Here is a 19030-nt window from a genome sequence, read left to right as displayed (position 1 = left end):
CTTCATTTTTAATATGATACTGCAATTGATGTCATCTGTTCATTCCTCTAATCTTTTTCAGGACTGTCATATTTGTGTCTAATCTTTGATCAAGAGTTTTATTTCTAACCCAACTTTCAGGCCCATAAGTTAAAATGGTTTGAACATTGTCTTGTATACAGTTGATTTAGTGTTTTGACTAATCTCTCTCTTATTCCATATAAATTTATTCAATTGACCTGTCATAGTAGCTTTGCTAATTATGCTGTCCATAATGTAGTATTTCTGGTCAAATATCATCTACTCCACATTTCAGGTTTGTGATAGCTTTTCTACTTCAAGTACATATATATATATTTCAGGTGGCATTTTTGTTGAGTGTTTTCTATTACCATGCTGTTACTACTTGTTTCATTTAGCATTCTTTCAAAGTAATTACTCCATACATCAAAAATATCCTTGTCCTCAGTTTTCATGTCCCCCTTTATCATCTCTAATTCCTTTTAAAGTACTCTTTCCTTCAATTCTGCACTTTTTTCAATACCCTTCAGAATATTTTACCACTTTCCAGATATTTATTTTCAATGTTCTTACTAAAGTCTTCCCATGACTTTTGTATAGCTAATTTAACACAATGCTTTGCTTTCTTACATTTTTCTCTATATTCCCTAAAAGCACAAGGTGACTTACTTGCCAGGAACTTTCAATATGCTTTCTTCTTTTCCTTGACTGCCTCTTTAATTTCCTGAGTCCACATGGCATTTTGATTTTCTACCCTTGTAGATTATCTCACCACATGCTTCTTTGGCTAAATCAATCAGTTTTCTTTAAGATTTTCTGCTGAATCTTCAAGGTTTGCTTCTTGTTTTCAAATGCTTTCAGTTTTTCTTGAATAATGTTTGTGTATTTGAATCTATAGTTCACATCTGGTAGCTGTTTAACTTTGCTTCATTTCAAAACTTTCTTACACACCCTTCTTTTCAGTATGATTTTCAATTTTATTCTGCTCAAAATTCATTCTTTAATTTTTTTTTACATCATTTTCAGCCATGAAAAGTTGTAAACCTATCATATTTATTACCACATGGTCTACCTCAGACCTTTCATAAGCAGGGTGGTTCTCATACCAGATGAAAAATGTCATTTGATGCCCGTTGATATCACTGGAACTGTTGTGCCAGGTGCCACAATCTCGAGGCCAGAAAATAGCCCTTAATTCCCCCGTCCATTTGCTGCCCTTACTTCAGAGTGTGGTAAAAGACTATTTTTTATTACATTATTTGGGTTGTGAAGTAGTCTTAAATAAGTGAAATATTTAATAAATTTCATTTTCCATTTAAATGTGTATGCATATAAAAACGATTAGCAGGGGTTTCGGTATGACAGTAATAGTCAGTTACCTTTGGCAGCAAATTAGTCATCATCATCATCATCAAATTCATGCCATGTACCCTCAAGGGGGTGTACAGGATATGATAGTACTACATGAAAAAAAATTACATCATTATTAAAAAATTATACCCCTTTGTTATTACACCTCTAAATCAGTCTATTACTTGACAAGACTCCAACATTATCAGATCTTATATTTCTATCGTCTAAGGCACTTTGTACTGTATCAATCCACCTATATTTTGGTCTTCCTCTGGGTCGTTTTGCTGCCAACCTGGCAGAGAACACTTGTTTTGCTAATCTTTCTTTGTCCATTCTGTTCAAGTGACCATACCACCTGATATTAGCTCTGCTAATGCATTTCTGGATGCTGACAATGTCAAGTTCTTTTCTAATATCCTCGTTTTTAATATGATATTGCCATTGATGCTATCTGTTCACACCTATAATCTTTCTCAGGCCTCTCATATCTGCAGTCTTTCTCTAGTCTTTGGTCAAGTGTTTTACTTCTGACCCATCTCTCAGATCCATAAGTTAAAACTGGTTTGAACACTGTCTTGTATACAGTAATTTAGTGTTCCAACTAATTTCTCTCTTATTCCATATGAATTTATTCAGTTGACTTCCCACCATACCAGCTTTGCTGATTCTATTGTCTATTTCTATATTTAATTTACAATCTTCAGTAAAAATCGTGCCTAAGTAGCTGAAATGTTTCACTTGTTCCACAGGTTCTCTAATCACAACACAGTTGACATTTTCAATGATTCTGCCTATTTTCACTGTCTTTGTCTTTTTATTGCTGACTTTCATACCATGTCTATTACAACAGTTATTCAATTTAGTCAGAGAATCTTGCAGACTTGTAGTGGATTTATTCAGAAGTATAACATCATCTGCATAAAGCAAAGAGCTGACATTAACATCTCCAATTTTGATATCAGGTTTAATACCACATTCCTTCATAATGTGATCCATATAGATAATGAATAACAGAGGGGATAATGTACATCCTTGTCTCACACCAGATTTAACATTAAACCATCAGTTTTTCAAAGTAATTACTCCATACTTCAAGGATATCTTTTTCTCCAGTTTTCATGTCACCTTTATCATCTCTAACTCCTTTTACAGCCCTCTTTCCTCCATTCCTAAGCTTCTTCAACAACCTCCAAAATATTTTGCCACCTTCTTGATATTTATTTTCTATATTCTTGCCAAAGTCCTCTCATGACTTTTGTTTAGCTCGTTTTACACAGTGTTTAGCATTCTTGCCTTTGTCTGTATTCTCTAAGAGCACAAGCTGACTTATTTGACAGAAACTTTTGATATGCTTTCTTCTTTTCCTTCACTGCCTCTTTAACTTCCTGTGTCCACCATAGAGTTCTAATTTTTCTATCCTTGTAGACAACTTCACCACATGCCTCTCTAGCTGAATCCATCAGGGCTTTCTTCAAGGCTTGCCACTGAATCTCCAAGGTTTGATTCCTGTTCTCAAACTCTTTCATTTTATCTTCAATAATCTTTGTGTATTTTAGTCTACAGTTCACATCTGAGAGCTGCTCAACTTTTATTCGCTTTAAAACTTTCTTATGTGTTATTCTTTTTGATGTGAAATTCAATTTTATCCTGCTCAAGACTAAATAGTGATCACTTCCAATTTCAAATCCTCTGTACACTCTGGTGTCCTGCACCAGGGAGTAAACATCACTATCAACAATAACATAGTCAATGAGACTTTTCTTATTCCATGCCTCTTCTCTCCATGTGAATTTGTGCACATTTTTATGGTGTTAGTAATAACCAGTCCATGTCCTGAGCAGAAATCCAACAGATATTTGCCATTATTATTAGCTTTGCTGTTTTCTCCAAATTTTCCCAAAATATTTTTGTATGTCTCACACTCATTTCCTACTCTATTTAGATCTCCAACAAGGACCAACTTTTCCTTTTTCATTGTGTCAGTTGTTTTTTCTAAAGCCTCAAAAAATTCCTCCACTTCTACCTTAGTAGAACCTTCTGTGGGCCCATAGGCACAAATAAGTCTCATTGTCCAGTTCCAAATTCTCATATTTGCGACTATTACTCTACTTGAGACTGACTGCCATTCAAGAAGATTAACCTCCTATTTTGTGTTGAATACTATGGCTACTCCTTATTTTCCTTGATTGTCATTTCCTGAATATAACATTTTGTATTTATTGCTCAGAAAGATCTCACCAGTTTTTGTCTTTTTTGTTTCAGTCACCCCTATTATGTCGATCTGGTACTTATCTAATTCCTAAGCTAGCTCCATTTCTTTGCCATTCAGGCTTCTTATGTTGATAGTACCGATCTATAACTCTGGTGATGTTGAGTTGGGGCTTGTTTTCAGATTTGTTCCAGTAGCTGACTTTTCGCTGTTCGCCCTGATTCCCTGGCGAAAACAACGGGGGCCTTGTTTAACCGGGCGACGCCCCAGCCGGTATGAAATTTTGTCATGTTGTACCATAATTTTTTATATTGGTTTAACCAATAAGAATACAATTTGGTCGGCTAAATCCCAAATTGCCAGCCCATCCTCGTTCATTCAACACGACGAGAAGGTGAGGATTGGACATTAGGTCAGAAGCCCTGGTCGGTCCTCCGCATTCCTTTAAAGGCTATGTGGAGGTCTCCTCTCAGTTATACAGCTTTGACCCTTAAGCACTCCAATTCATATAACAAGATACTTGTTCCTGTTCCTAGCAACCCTCACTCATTGCAAAATCATGCTATATGAACAACAGGGCTTGTTAAATAACAAACACGGAGTACAGTCATGAATATTGCCCTTAGGGAATGCAGCAGAGGAGTGGCAAACTTTCTGCATTAATATGCCAGTAATCCCTCATTAGGAGGGGACTCAACCTGTCCTAGGATGGATGAGAAGGATAGGATAGGGAGGATACTAATACTCCATGAAGAGGGCACTTTCCAATACATAAACATTGCATTGCATTCACATTACTAACCTGGGTGTGCAGTCACAGATATAGACACCTTTGAGAGATAGCACAGCAGGTCAAATTCTTAGTGTTCCAGTGGTTTTAAATCACCCAGAAGGTGAGGCAAGGTGTTGAGACAATAACACCCAGAAATTAGTGGATGTTATTGGTTATTGTGTCAAACAATCCAATTGAACGTTGTCATTTGTCATGAGTCAATGCTTTTGTTTGCTGAGTTTTGCATGCATGAACTGACGTGTTTAGGACACTGATATCGACAAGTACTGTAATTTTCTATAAATAATTTATAACTTGTTTTGCTCATATTTATAATGAGAAACAGTGTTGACTATCTACTGAATGTCCAGATTCTTCCAGAGCTTTTGGTAGAAAATTTGCCACAAAATTTTTGCTATCATGTGCAGATTTTGTCTCCAGACAAAATCTGTGCATGATAGTCCAAGTGTGGTCTTCTGAAGGCTTTATAAAGATGCAAAACAAGTTTCTTATCCTTAGATGTCAAGGTTCACTTCAACATCGCAATTATCCTCCGAGTTGTATTTGCTATGAACTTCAAATTCCTGTCCATCATTATGTCAAGATCCCTAGCCTCATCAGTTTTTGTAGCATAACCCTGCTAATATAATATGCCGCTGGAAAACTCATCATGCCAAAGCGCATAACTTTGCACACACTTACTAACATTAAACTCATAGTCATTTTCATTTGCTCAGATTTGTAGCAAATTCAAATCATTTTGTAAGTGCTGAATATCAGTAACATCTCTGATTATCCTGCCTATCTTCACATCATTAGAAGACTATTGCACATCTCCTGTTAAATTCATCCTAATGTCATTAATAAACACATTGAAGAGCAATGATCCAAGGACTGAACCCTGAGGTACACCACTAGTCACCTTAAATCTGGCAGACTTGCACCCACCTTATACCACTTTTTGATATCTGTCTGTCAACCATCCACTGATCCAAGTCAAGAGTGTGTTATTCCATTTCTATCTTTTCCAGTTTATGCAACAGCCTTTTGTGTGGTATCCTATCAAATGCTGTAGCAAAATCCACCATTAACATAGTGAGAAAGAGAGAAAGTTTAAGAGAGAAAGCAAAAAGCCAAGAGAGTTATGGCATAGGCAAAGGCCATGGCATATCAAGATCTGTATGATCAATTAGAAACAAAGGAAGGATAGAGAAAAATTTACCAACTAGCGAAATGTAGAAATAAAGCAGCAAAGGACATCTTACATGTGAGGCAGATCAAAGATGCTGAAAGAAGAGTATTATGGAGCAAATTCAAATCATTTTGTAAGTGCTGAATATCAGTAACATCTCTGATTATCCTGCCTATCTTCACATCATTAGAAGACCATTGCACATCTCCTGTTAAATTCATCCTAATGTCATTAATAAACACATTGAAGAGCAATGATCCAAGGACTGAACCCTGAGGTACACCACTAGTCACCTTAAATCTGGCAGACTTGCACCCACCTTATACCACTTTTTGATATCTGTCTGTCAACCATCCACTGATCCAAGTCAAGAGTGTGTTATTCCATTTCTATCTTTTCCAGTTTATGCAACAGCCTTTTGTGTGGTATCCTATCAAATGCTGTAGCAAAATCCACCATTAACATAGTGAGAAAGAGAGAAAGTTTAAGAGAGAAAGCAAAAAGCCAAGAGAGTTATGGCATAGGCAAAGGCCATGGCATATCAAGATCTGTATGATCAATTAGAAACAAAGGAAGGATAGAGAAAAATTTACCAACTAGCGAAATGTAGAAATAAAGCAGCAAAGGACATCTTACATGTGAGGCAGATCAAAGATGCTGAAAGAAGAGTATTATGGAGGGATGTGGACATAAGAAACAGATGGAAAATATACTTTGAGAGACTTTTGAATGAGGAAAATGCAAGGACTCGCAGAGGAGATGGGCAGCCTTCTGAGGGGATGGTGCAGAACATCAGTAGAATGGAAGTGACGGAGGCCATGAAGAGGATGAGGAATGTAAAATCGGTGGGCCGCGACAGAATTCCAGTGGAGGCATGGAAGGCACTGGGGGAAGAGGGAATTGACCTGCTGTGGGACCTCTTCATGAAAGTTTGCCAACAGGAAAATATACCCGAGGAATGGAGGGAGAGTACTCTTGTTCCCATCTACAAGGGTACAGAGGAATAAAGTTGATGTCCCATACAATGAAGATCCTAGAAAGGGTTCTTGATGGTAGATTGAGGAAGGAGGTGGAGATTGCAAAGGAACAATTTGGCTTCATGCCTGGTAGATCAACAACAGATGCTATCTTTGGGTTACGACAGATGATGGAAAAATATCGAGAGATACAAAGGGAGCTACATCTGGTATTTATTGATCTGGAGAAAGCATACGATAGAGTGCCAAGGCAAGAAGTCTGGAGGTGTCTGAGGGAGAAGAAGGTGCCGGAGAAATATGTCAGGTTGGTGCGGGAAATGTACAGAAATGTGAAGACAAGTGTTCGGACCTGTTTGGGACAGACAGAAAGTTTTCAAGTAACAGTTGGCTTGCATCAAGGGTCAGCATTAAGTCCGTTTCTGTTTAATATTGTGATGGAGGTGGTAACAGAGGAGGTGAGAGAAGATGCGCCTTGGACAATGTTGTATGCAGATGACATCTTGCTGTGTGTAGATTCAAGAGAAGAAGCGGGAACTAAACTAGAAAGATGGAGAAAAGTACTGGAAGAGAGAGAGAGGTATGAGACTGAGCAGAAGTAAGACAGAGTATATGTGTTGCGCAGTGGGTGGCGGCGAGGAGACAGATCTGGAGCTGGAAGGAAATATCATCAGGAAGGTGAGAGACTTTAGATACTTAGGTTCAACAGTGGAAGAAGATGGAGGAGCTGAGAAGGAAGTGGGATGCAGGATACAAACGGGTTGGAGGAACTGGAGGGAGATGGCTGGAGTGTTATGCGATAAGAGGGTGCTGATCAATCTGAAAGGCAAAATTTATAGGACAGTAGTGTGGCCAGCTATTACATATGCTATAGAAACTGTGGCCCTGAGGAAAAATAACATCAGCAGGATGGAAGTAGCAGAGATGAGAATGCTTAGGTGGATGTGCGGTGTGACCAGAAAGGATCGTCTGAGAAATGACTATGTCAGGGGAACAGTTAAAGTTATGAACTTAGGAGCAAAAATACAGGAGGCAAGGTTGAGATGGTTTGGTCATGTGATAAGGAGGGAGGACGAATATGTGGGAAGAAGGGTCATACAGATGGATGTGCAAGGAAGGCGGAAGCGTGGGCGGCCAAAGAAGAGATGGAGGGAGCTGGTAGAAGAGGACTTGAAGATGAAGAACTTGGATGTGGTGACAGCCCAAGACAGGAAGGTGTGGAGGAGACTCATTACAAACAGTGACCCCACTTAAGTGGAAGAAGCTGCAGAAGAAGATACATTTCCTTTATCCAATCGGCTATAACATTGTTATTGCCGATTCATCTGTAGCATAACATTGTTACAGATGAATTGGATTGCTTTAGCAAATTGCTAAAATATGACGTTCTTTTAGTAACCCTCCCCATGTTGCTGCTTGCAGAGTATAGCTTGTTTGTCTACACATTTCTGTATGCAAGTTCTTACCAACTTCTCTAAAATCTTCGTTACCACACCAGAGATACTGATAGTTCGGTAGTTGGATATATCAGTTTTTGTACCACCCTTGTACATGGAACTATCATACATTCCTTCCATTCCTGTGGTATCATTCTTGAGCTGTTAATAAGTTATACAAACTTGTGAAAAGCCTAGTCAGTTCAGTTGAACATTTCTTTAGCAAACGTGCTGATATTCCATCTGTTCCTGTTGACAAATTCTTATCCAGGTTATGCAACAGCTCTTCAACCTCATTTTCATTCACCTCTAACTTTTCATCCAATGTAGCAGTAGCACTGTGCACCATGTTACATTCATCTGGTTGATATATCTTAGCATAATGAGTGCTCATTAATTGAACAATCTGTTAGCTTCTTACACTATGGTACAATTTGCATTCAGTAAAGTTATTCTTCCACACTCATTCTTTCTTTTGTTTGCAACATAATAGTAAAATTCTTTTGTGTTGCCTTTAGCTTGCATGGCCAATTTCTTTTCATACTCTGATTTAGCTTTCTGCACAATACTTGTTACTTTTCTGGCCTGTGCATTATATATATATATATGTGTGTGTGTGTTAAAGATACCAAGCTATTTTAAACCTGGTTTTACTCCATTTCCCAAGTAAGCAAACAGACAAGCAAGTCAAGTTTGCACCTGCAAGTATTGCAAGTCTAGGTGATCCCACACGTAGTGCAAGACCAAAGCAACTCATGGTAAAAGGTGGATAAGCTCTGATCACTATTCTTAATATTTACCCTTAATGCAAAGCACATCTCCTGGAGGAGATGTATGATGCTATGTATTAAAGGCAAGGGGCCACTACCCAGACCGGTTTCGACTTTTATTGAGGTCTCATCAGTGGGAGCCAGGCTAGAAATACCAAGATTTTAGTAATACAGAGCTTATAAGTATTTTACCAGAAAAAGTTACCATGAGGTGTTTTAACCTTATTAAAAATCTCAAGAGGAGAGATAGATGTATCTCCTCCAGGAGATGTGCTTTGCATTAAGGGTAAATATTAAGAATAGTGATCAGAGCTTATCCACCTTTTACCATGAGTTGCGTTGATCTTGCACTACGTGTGGGATCACCTAGACTTGCAATACTTGCAGGCGCAAACTTGACTTGCTTGTCTGTTTGCTTACTTGGGAAATGGAGTAAAACCAGGTTTAAAATAGCTTGGTATCTTTAACATTTTTTATACCCATGGTAAAATACTTTCTACATATTTATATATATAAATTTAATTAATTTTATTTTAATTTTTATTATATATAACTTCTCTCACTTCTATTCTTACAATGTTCTTCCCACATCTTCTTTTTTGTTGATCTCTTAATAAGGTTGTGCATCCATTTCACTCTCAACCTACTTATTCTTTGAACACTAGGTATTCATTCAGATAACCTCATTTAAGAACTTTTTCAAATAAAATATTGAAAGAGACAACAGAATTTGCAAAGCTAGTGACATAGAAAGTCATTTGAATAAATTTATATGGAATAGGAGAGAAATTTGTCAAAATACTACGCCGGCTGTATGCAAGACCATGTGTAAACCAATTTGGACTTATGGATCCAAGAACTGGGTTAGAAATATTCTATCAAAGCCCAAGAGGCCACAGATATGAGTTGTAAGAGAGATTACGGGGGAGAACAGATAATATCAGATTAAAAGCAAAGATATTAAGGAGCTTGACATTGTCATTTAAGAATGTGAAAGCATGGCTGATCCCAGGAAAATGGTCACTTAAACAGAATGCAAGTGGAAATCTTATCAAAACAGGTATTTGTTGTCAGCATGGCAGGAATAGGATCTAGATGGATTGAAACAGTAAGTGCCTTAGAAACCAAAATATGAGATCTGCCATGTTTTAGTCCTGACAGATAACAGATTAATTTGGAGGAAGATTGCCAATAGGAAGTTGGTACTGATGTAACCTTTCTTATAGTGCTGTCATAATATTCTGTACCTCCTCCCTCCAAGTATAATATAAATCAGGAATTTGATGATGAGGGCAGCCATTAACTTTAGAGATGTGCTTGTTGTTTATCTTGCTTAATTATAATTTTTAATTTTAATTCTTGTACAAGTTCAAGTAATTTTTTTTTTTAATTTAGTTTTTTACAACTTAACTATTTCCAGTATTTCATCAAAATAAAATCATCAGGGGAAAATACACTGGTATAAATATATGCACACTGTTACTACATTAAGAAATGAGAATGAAATAGGGATATAAACATTGGAAAATTGTACCTCCTAATGGGCTCAATTGGGTATTAATGGACATTGTGCAGTGGGTTTTAGAGACCCACTGGCTCTCATTTTTCATATTTGTTGATGTTAGCGCATTTTATTAAGACAGTGGCAAATTCAGTGAATAGTATTTTATATTTGCATTTGATTCAATGAAGTAAGGTGGCCTTTTTTTTCCAATGGATTCCGAGTGGTCATAGTAATGGTATGAAATGCTGCCTTAGTGCTCTGTGATTCTGAAGTTGGTTCTCCTGCCTGTTTGTCCATAGTAGGATAGGTTGCAACTACTGTAGTTTTTCTTTAGGAGAGCAGATAAGGGATACCAATGTTTTGTGTGATCTGAAGATGGTCATCAGATTATGCAGGATCTTGATTGAGCCATGGATTTACGAAAAGAAGATTGATTTCCTGTAGTCCAAAATCGGAGGGGATGGTGGCTATACCTCATGCTGCTAATGAGTTTAACTAACAATAAACAAAAATATGTCATGAAAGTGGATAAGAGCAATGCAACTGTAATCCTAGACTACATGTTGCATTCGCAATTTACTGATACATTTGCTATCCATTGGACCATGATCCCACTAAGATTGAAATCCATTCAGATATTCTCAAAAATTTCTCTTGTCCTGGAAAAGTTGCTAATGAATTAGTACATTATTCTGAGATATATCTGATGGAGGGGGGTGGGGGTCTCCCAGATACATTGATTCATCCATTTACAAACTAGCAAAATGCTTAAGTAAAGTGCACACTATTACAATACTGGCAACACCTCATTCATTCCAAAAAAAATCTGCTCACTAAAAGTCTAATATAAGAAATTTTACCCTTCTCAGCACTTACTTAATGGCCACTTTTTACATTTCTTTGTTCACTAATGTTCCACCCAGACTCTTTCTCCTGATATCTCAGCTCTCTTTCAGTTCACCATGAATGTGGACTGTTTCATTCAGGCAAGGCAGATTCTGCAAACTAATACAGGGCATACCCATTGGCTCCTCACTTTCACCCCACCTGCACTGATTATTTCATAGAGATATTTGAAGAGAAACTTTTGAACTTTGTCCATACAGACCTACCATTTGATTTTGCTAATTAGTGTTTTGCCATTGGGCTATATGGCTTGGACGCATTAAGCAGCTTACTATCCCAACCATCATCCAAGAATCTACATAAAAAATCAACAGTTTGCCCTTCCCAGATATCCTGATCATGTAAATCTGAAGGATCGTAGCATTCACTGTCTGGAGAAAACCTGCCCACATAGGTCAATGCACAGTTACATTATGATCCTGCTTAACAGGAAACTTGATTTGCTCTGACAAAGCACTTGTTTATGAATTTGACCATGCACAGCTTTGTAGCTGATGACTACAACCCTGATGAATTAAAAAAATATATATAAGTAATGCCGTTTTTAGCATTAAGTTTTGAGAGGATATAAAAGATAAATCACCTGCTAATTTAATGAAGTATATATTCTCCATTTGAATCAGTAACACTCTTCCAATTTTGTGAAAGCTTCATAATGCCATTTCTATAGAATTCAGGAGGTTTGGAGGAAAAGAAGTTGTGTAGGCTGTATTTCAGTGCCTCTAATGTATTGTATTGTTTTTCACTAACGAAATGTTGCAAACTTCAAAATAAGTGCTAATCTGAAGGTACACGATCAGGAGAATACAGAGGATGTGGAAATTTTTCCTAGCCAAGTTCCTCAATCTTGGTGCAGGTGATTTTTGCATTGTAATGGCATGCTTTATCATGGTGCAAAACAATATCCTTCTTATTGACCTGAGAACACCTCTTTTCTTTCAGTTTTCATTCAATAGATCAAGTTGTTCACAGTATATTTCAGCTGTGGTTGTTTGGTTTTGTGGCAAGAGTTCAAAGTGTATACTGCCATATCCCACCAAATGCTTAAAAAAACCTTTTGAGAATGAAGGTCTTGTTTTGGCTGAGATTTGGCCTATCCCCCTGAATGGATCCACTGCCTTTTGGTGCTTAATATTCTTGTAAAGTATTGACTTTCCATCGCCAGTGACTACACAATTCAAAAATGGCGATTGAACCTTTGGAGAATGAAGAGCAGTGAAGATGTTGACATGCTCTCTTCGATTGTTGTTCACCGGTTCGTGAGGAACCCACTTGCTAAGTTAGACACTATTCCTAGTTCTTGCAAATGGTGATGGATGGTTGATGACAATGAGTTAAAATCTTTTGCTAAATCTTCAACAGTTGCATTAGCATATCTTGCAGTAGCAGCTTTCAGCATATCATTATCAAGAGAGACAGGGCGCCCAAAGTGAGGGAAGTCTTTCTAGCTAAAGTCCCCCCCCCCCCCCTTGTTGAAATTTTTGGAACTATCACTGGCACTTTTGCACATTCAAAACATTATCACCATACACTTTTTGCACATTTTTTACCATGTTAGCAGCATTGTTGCCTTTTTTTTTTTTTTTTTTTTTTTTGAACTCAAAACATGATTTGCCTAATGTGCTCTTCAGTGACCTCCATAGTAATAAAGGATTGTTTAATCAGTAACTTATATATGATGTTCTTGCGAGGTGGAATTCCTTAGAATGAGGCCACCTTAGCTTAGCTTATTGGTACTTATAAAGCTTTAAAAATTTATGTTTAGAAAACCTGAGACATGTTTGAACAAGTACAGTATAAAAAACGACATTACTTTTGGGATGACCTGATACCCTCCCCACAGTAAATCAATCTCCATCCCCTATAACTGTGGCACTTCTGAAAAGGTGGGCCAAGATCCTGTATAATCTAGAGACCTTTTTCAAATCATGTAAAAAAAAATTAGCATCCCTTGGCTTTCCTACAAACAAGCTACAACCCCTAGATCTGCCATATCCCCTATCCTCTTGTGGCCAAACAGATAGGACAGTCAACATCAGAATCTCAGTGCCAAGACTACATTTGTTACCACATTATGCTGCAGTACTTGCAGACTATGTCTTGGATTGCTACAGGATCTAATGGTTCACTACAGGATCACTGAAGCAATAAGAATATGAACAACTACTCCTTGAATCTTCTTCCTAATAAACTGTGCTATTCTCATCTGATAATGGATTCAGCTGCCTCTCGTTTGGGGAACATTCATCCTTAGATATTCAGCCCAATGGCTGAACACCTAATCAAGCACACCTTGGGGAGGGCACTTCATTGCCTGCCTTTGTCTCTACTTGATTCTCCCTTACTGTAATGACTGAATGCATATATCTGTACATGTTGTTTTCTACTGATGCCAGTTTCACTTTGGAAAATACTGGAAATAATAATTCAATCAGTGTAGTTATAATATCATATATGTTATACCACTTCCTGAAGAATTCGTTATTTTTATTTTCGTATCACCATTATTATCGAAACTTAATTATTGAAATAAGATATGATATATTTTAGGCACAAGAAAGTGATGATAATCTTTTAAAAAAAGTACAAATTCAAATTGATATAGTCAGTAAAGTGATGAAGCCTTTATTTGGATCTAGTTTTGTTCGTCAGCCAGTAAGTATCATAATTAATGCTTAAAGTTAATTCATTTGAATTTCCTTAATTATTACTCAAGTATATTTTTTGCAAGGGAGTTATATATGAGGAAGGTTGGAAAGTTCTGATAAAGCAACTGATATAACCACAAGAAAGAACATATCTTAAAACTCTTTAACCCCCCCCCCCCCATATTTATCAAAGTGTGAGAATTTGTCCTTTTTCTTTTAGGATATATCATGAAATGAATTAATTTTTGTTCTAGGTGTTTATCAGAACCTTCCAGCCCTCGCCCCCTCTCATATTAAGTATATTATTTATTATCTTTTGATTATTGTTAAAGGGAGTATGAGAAGTGGCATCTTTTGAATTTCAATCTTAGTACATTTTTTCTGAAACATAACAATTGCTGCCACTAATGGTTGTGGTGGTGGGGAGGGGGCCCTTGTACATTCCAATGATCTTGTGAACTATACTGGTGGTACCATTGCTATCAGCAGGGCCTCTAAGCAGACAGGTCACAGGTTAGGGGTCAGACGAATAGTCATCCAGGTTAGGGTTGAGCATTGGGCCAACAACCCCAACTGGATGGACTTAATGGATAATCGACCCTGACTTTGGAACAATGATTTATGAATAGGTTCATGGAATGGGAGAAGCTTATACAGAGTTGGAGCATTTCAAGAAATCATACATGAATTAAATAGATATAAAATGGATATAGCAGCGATACAAGAGACACAGTGGATAGTAGAAGAAAATTTGAAGAAAGAGAACATTTTGCTACTTTATGGTGAAAACAACTGGTAAACACAAATTTGGAACAGGTTTCATCATTAGGAAAAAATCGATCATCACTGATTGAATTTGAAGCAAGCTAAGAGTACAAGATAACAAAATGGTTCAAGATAACTTTTATTAATGCACACTTACCTATAGAAGCTGCTGCAGAAGAGTCGATAAAAGATGAATTCTATGAAAAACTGGAATAAATTCTAGAAAAAATTCATCAGCAGGATATAATTATTTTATTCACTGATTTCAGTGCAAAAAGTGGAAAAGAAAAAATATATTAAAAAATTATTGGAAACCAAATCCTTCATGAAGGTACAAATATTAATTGGAAAAGATTAATTAATTTGGCCACATACAGAAATTTAATAATAAGCGGCACTATGTTTATGAAGAAGAATATATACAAACAAACAAACATAGAAATCTGATGGTCATACATTCAATCAGATAGACCATATCATAATCAGTAAAAGACAGGAATTGTATTCAGAATATCTAGAGCTTCAGAGAAGTTGAGTGTGATAGTGACCATTTTCTAATTGGTGCCATTCTGAAAGTTAAAATAAATAGTAAATATTTTTCAACAGATGCAAATCAACTGAGATACAGTATTAACAAACTAGATATAACAGGAGAGAGAAGAAAATATGAGTGTGAATTAAAACAGAAATTGAAGAATATGCAACTGGAAGAGAATGAAAATATTGAAAACATCTGGAATCATATCAAGGATAACATAAAAGTAGTAGCAGCAGAAAACTCAGTTGGAATTCAAACTAAAATATAGCGTAAAAAATGGTTCAGTGTAGAATGTGAATTTGCAATAAAGACAAAAGATAGAAGCACTTGGCTTAATAACTCAACTGATATTCATGCTGCTCTGAGATTCAAAGAGAGCAGCAAGGAAGCCAATAAAATAATAAGATAACAGAAAGGAAAATTTTTTCATGAACAGATTGAAGAAATCCTAAAATACTTTTACAGTAAATAATTCCAGAAAATTCATGAAACTAAACCAAAAAACTGGCCTACATGTGAACACAACAGTAAACAACAGTAGCAACAGGCAAATACTAGCCACTAGATATGAAATAGCAAACAGGTGGAGAGAATAACTTTAACAAACTCTTAAATTGTGATGAATCTACTGTATTAATAAATTTAGTTTAATCCTATAACCAAGTGTAAGCAAACAAAGTTTGCGCCTGAAAATATCTTCAGGACTGAGGTAAGGTAGTGCAACACCAGGCAACTCCGAGCAAAGGTGGACCAAGCTGGTGTTGTACTACCTTACCCCAGTCCTGAAGATACTTTCAGGCGCAAACTTTGTTTGCTCACACTTGGATAAAGGATTAAACTAAATTTATTATCGTCTAACCAAGTGAAAAATAAACCATCAACTTCCTCAGGAATGTCTGACATCAGCAGTATCTCGTCAGGAAAATAGCGGGCTGTGGACTGCGACCTGCGGTACTCGTACAGCTCCAGAAAAAGGTTGTTCTCCCACGGCAAAAAGAAAAACTTCCGAGCAAAGCTGCTTTGGGTATTTACATTTACATTGGTTTTTCTCCTTTGGCTTGTGCTTGCCGTAATGCCTGGACGACTGGCTCTATCTTGCCATCCAATAGCTTAACCTGCCGCCTCCAATAACTGAAACTGGTCAACTATCTCTTTTGACTGCTGAAATGGGTTCCCTATCTCATCGGCGACTGGACGCTCTTTCTCTTTGGTGACCTGGAGGCGCTCTCTGGGCGACTGGAAGCTCCTGTTGCTTGACTCTGTCCCTTTTTATTACGCTTTCTCTGAGGCCTCGCACGAAGGGTTGTAACCCCCCTAAGAATTCGGCATGACTCTTTCATCATCTTTTAAGTTCAACCTGCTCTTTGTTCTCTTCTGTGCATTCTTTTGATTGTAAGTTGCTGTCCAGTGGAAGGTTGTTTGAACCTTTCAGACTGACTTTGGAGGTGTTTATGCGCAGAGCTTGTAAGCACTTTCTCTTGCACACAAAATTCGTAAACAACATTTCTTATGCCCTCATAGAGAGCTATTACACAACGTTCCGGTGGCAAAACATTGCCTTTGTTTTTGACATTCTAAAATAGTAAATACAGTCACTTCCCATTGGGTTAACTACATTAATAATTAGCAAAATATACGTAGAAACAAACAAGATTATTTACAGTTCTCATGGGACTTGACCTATGTAAAAATCAATGTAAAGCGCTTTGGTATTTTTAAGGTACATCGAATTTTACAATGGAATAGTAGCTGAGCTCATTAAATATGGGAGTGGTGAATTAACTGTTCAAATACATAAGCTTGTAAATTTAACATGGGAAAAAAGAAGAAATACCTGCAGAATGGAAAGAATTGCTAATAATTCCAGTATATAAAAAGGAAAACAAAAATGAATATGAAAATTACAGGAGAATATTGCTACTGTCAGCTGGCTACAAAATATTATTTAATATTATACTAAAAGGAATCTCTCTTTATGCTGAAGAAAATATTGATGAATATCAAGCAGGATTCTGAAGAAATAGACACACAGTTGACCAAATATTTACCCTTAGACAGATACAAGAAAAAAAAAAAAAAAGGGAATATAATCTACAGGTCCATAATTTATTTGTAGACTTCTCAGTGCCAGAACCCTGTTTGGTATCCAGATTATTCAAGGAAAATTAAAGAAACTATAGAAAACAATAGTAATATGAAGATCCTAAGACAAATATTATCAGTTGGGACAAAGGAAATAGCTGCTGTAAGAGGAAAAAATTGGAAACTGATAAAAAATAGAGATGCAATAATCAAAAGAATTCAGGAATTTTATACTGAATTGTAGGAAGACCAAGACATCCAAGAGTCATCTATGGATAACTCGAGTGAGGAAGAACACGATGCCCTTGAGATCTTACAAGATGAAGTGGAAATGGCACTGCAAGAAATGAAGAATGGAAAGGCCCCAGGAGAAGATGGAATTATGGTAGACTTCTTAAAACTGGGAGGAAGCCCTCTGATCAAACAGTTGAGTAAACTCTTCAATAAATGCCTAAAACAGAGAAAAGTTCTGAAAAATTGGAAAAATCCACTTCTAATATTAATTTTTAAAAAGGGCAATAAGGAAGAAATTAAAAACTACAGACCTATAAGCCTACTCCCTACCATATATAAAGTCTTCACAAAAATTATAAATAATGGAATAAAATCTAAACTAGAGGGAATGCAATCCTATGAACAAGCTGGATTTAGAAAGAATTACAATACTTTGGATAAGACAGCTCATTGAAAAATCAATTGAATACAATAAACCCTTATGTCTGGCCTATAGAGATTATGAAAAAAGCATTTGATTCAGTTAAAACATTTGTAACACTGAAAGCACTTGAAACCCAGGGAACCGAGAAACCATATATTGAAACACTAAAACATATTTACAATAATGCAACTTCTGTAATTAAATTATATAAAACAGTGAAAAGTTCCCAATACAAAAAGGAATCTGGCAAGGCGACACCATATCTCCCAAGTTATTTACAGCTGCACTAGAGGAAGTCTTTAGAAGCCTTGATTGGGAAACAAAAAGAATAAACATAAATGGAGGAGAAAGGCTGCATCATCTGAAATTTGCAGATGATATTGTCCTGATAGCAGATAATCTTGAAGATCTGGAAGAAAGGCTAAATCAGCTAAATGAAGCCTCCAGAGTAATTGGATTAAAAATAAATAGAGAAAAAAAATAAAATAATGTTGAATAAATACATAAACCATAGAACTGTCAAAGTTGAAAACCATAAAATAGAACACGTTACTTCATATGTATATTTGGGCCAATTGTTATCCTTTGAGGATTGCCAAAGAAAAGAGATTGAATGAAGAATTCACCTTGGATGGATGGCTTATGGGAAAATGAGAGACATATTCAGAAGTACATCCTTATGAGAGAGTAAAAAGGGAAGCTTTCAACCAGTGCATACTTCCTGTCCTAACATATGAAGGAGAAACATGGACTTTAACAGAAGCCCTAAACAAAAAACTGAGAACAACACAACATCGCATGGAGAGAAGTATGCTAAAAATAACATTAAGAGATAGGAAGACAACTACCTGGATAAGATCTCAAACAGGTGTCATGGATATTGTAAACTACATTAAACAGGGGCTAAGTGGAGATGGGCTGGCCATATTGCCAGATGCAGTGATGGGAAATAGACTAGAAAAACAACAGAGTGGAGACCAATGGTTGGAGCAAGACGAAGAGGAAGACCGAGAAGAAGGTGGAGGGATGAACTGGAACAAATTGCAGGAATGAGATGGATGGGAGAGGCAGAAAATCGAGTGGTCTGGAAAATCATGGGGGAGACCTTCGTCCAGCAGTGGACAGAACCAAAAGGTTGAAGAAGAAATGTGCACGAGTTGGATGAAAAGAATGATCCAAGGAGGTCAGTTCAATCTTTAGATGTTGAATACTGTTATCTTAGT

At 36.7% G+C, this 19030-nt stretch overlaps 1 protein-coding gene across 4 annotated transcripts in view; it reads left to right on the top strand.

The window, feature by feature from the left end:
- The window catches only part of Ipk1 (Inositol phosphate kinase 1), a 200425-nt gene that overhangs the window by 82479 nt on the left and 98916 nt on the right, over window positions 1–19030 (top strand). For all 4 annotated transcript variants that reach the window (XM_090390700.1, XM_090390699.1, XM_090390698.1 and 1 more), the window contains exon 3: window positions 13667–13771. In XM_090390700.1, coding sequence (XP_090246826.1) covers window positions 13667–13771 — 105 coding nt within the window. The remainder of the gene's footprint in view (window positions 1–13666; window positions 13772–19030) is intronic.

Source organism: Typopeltis vanoorti, chromosome 3 (assembly GCF_054136105.1).
Source record: "Typopeltis vanoorti isolate ZY-2024b chromosome 3, IOZ_Tvanoo_1.0, whole genome shotgun sequence".
Classification (NCBI taxonomy): domain Eukaryota; kingdom Metazoa; phylum Arthropoda; class Arachnida; order Uropygi; family Thelyphonidae; genus Typopeltis; species Typopeltis vanoorti.
Note: the sequence above shows the minus strand (reverse complement) of the source record. Positions and strands in the feature narration are given on the sequence as shown.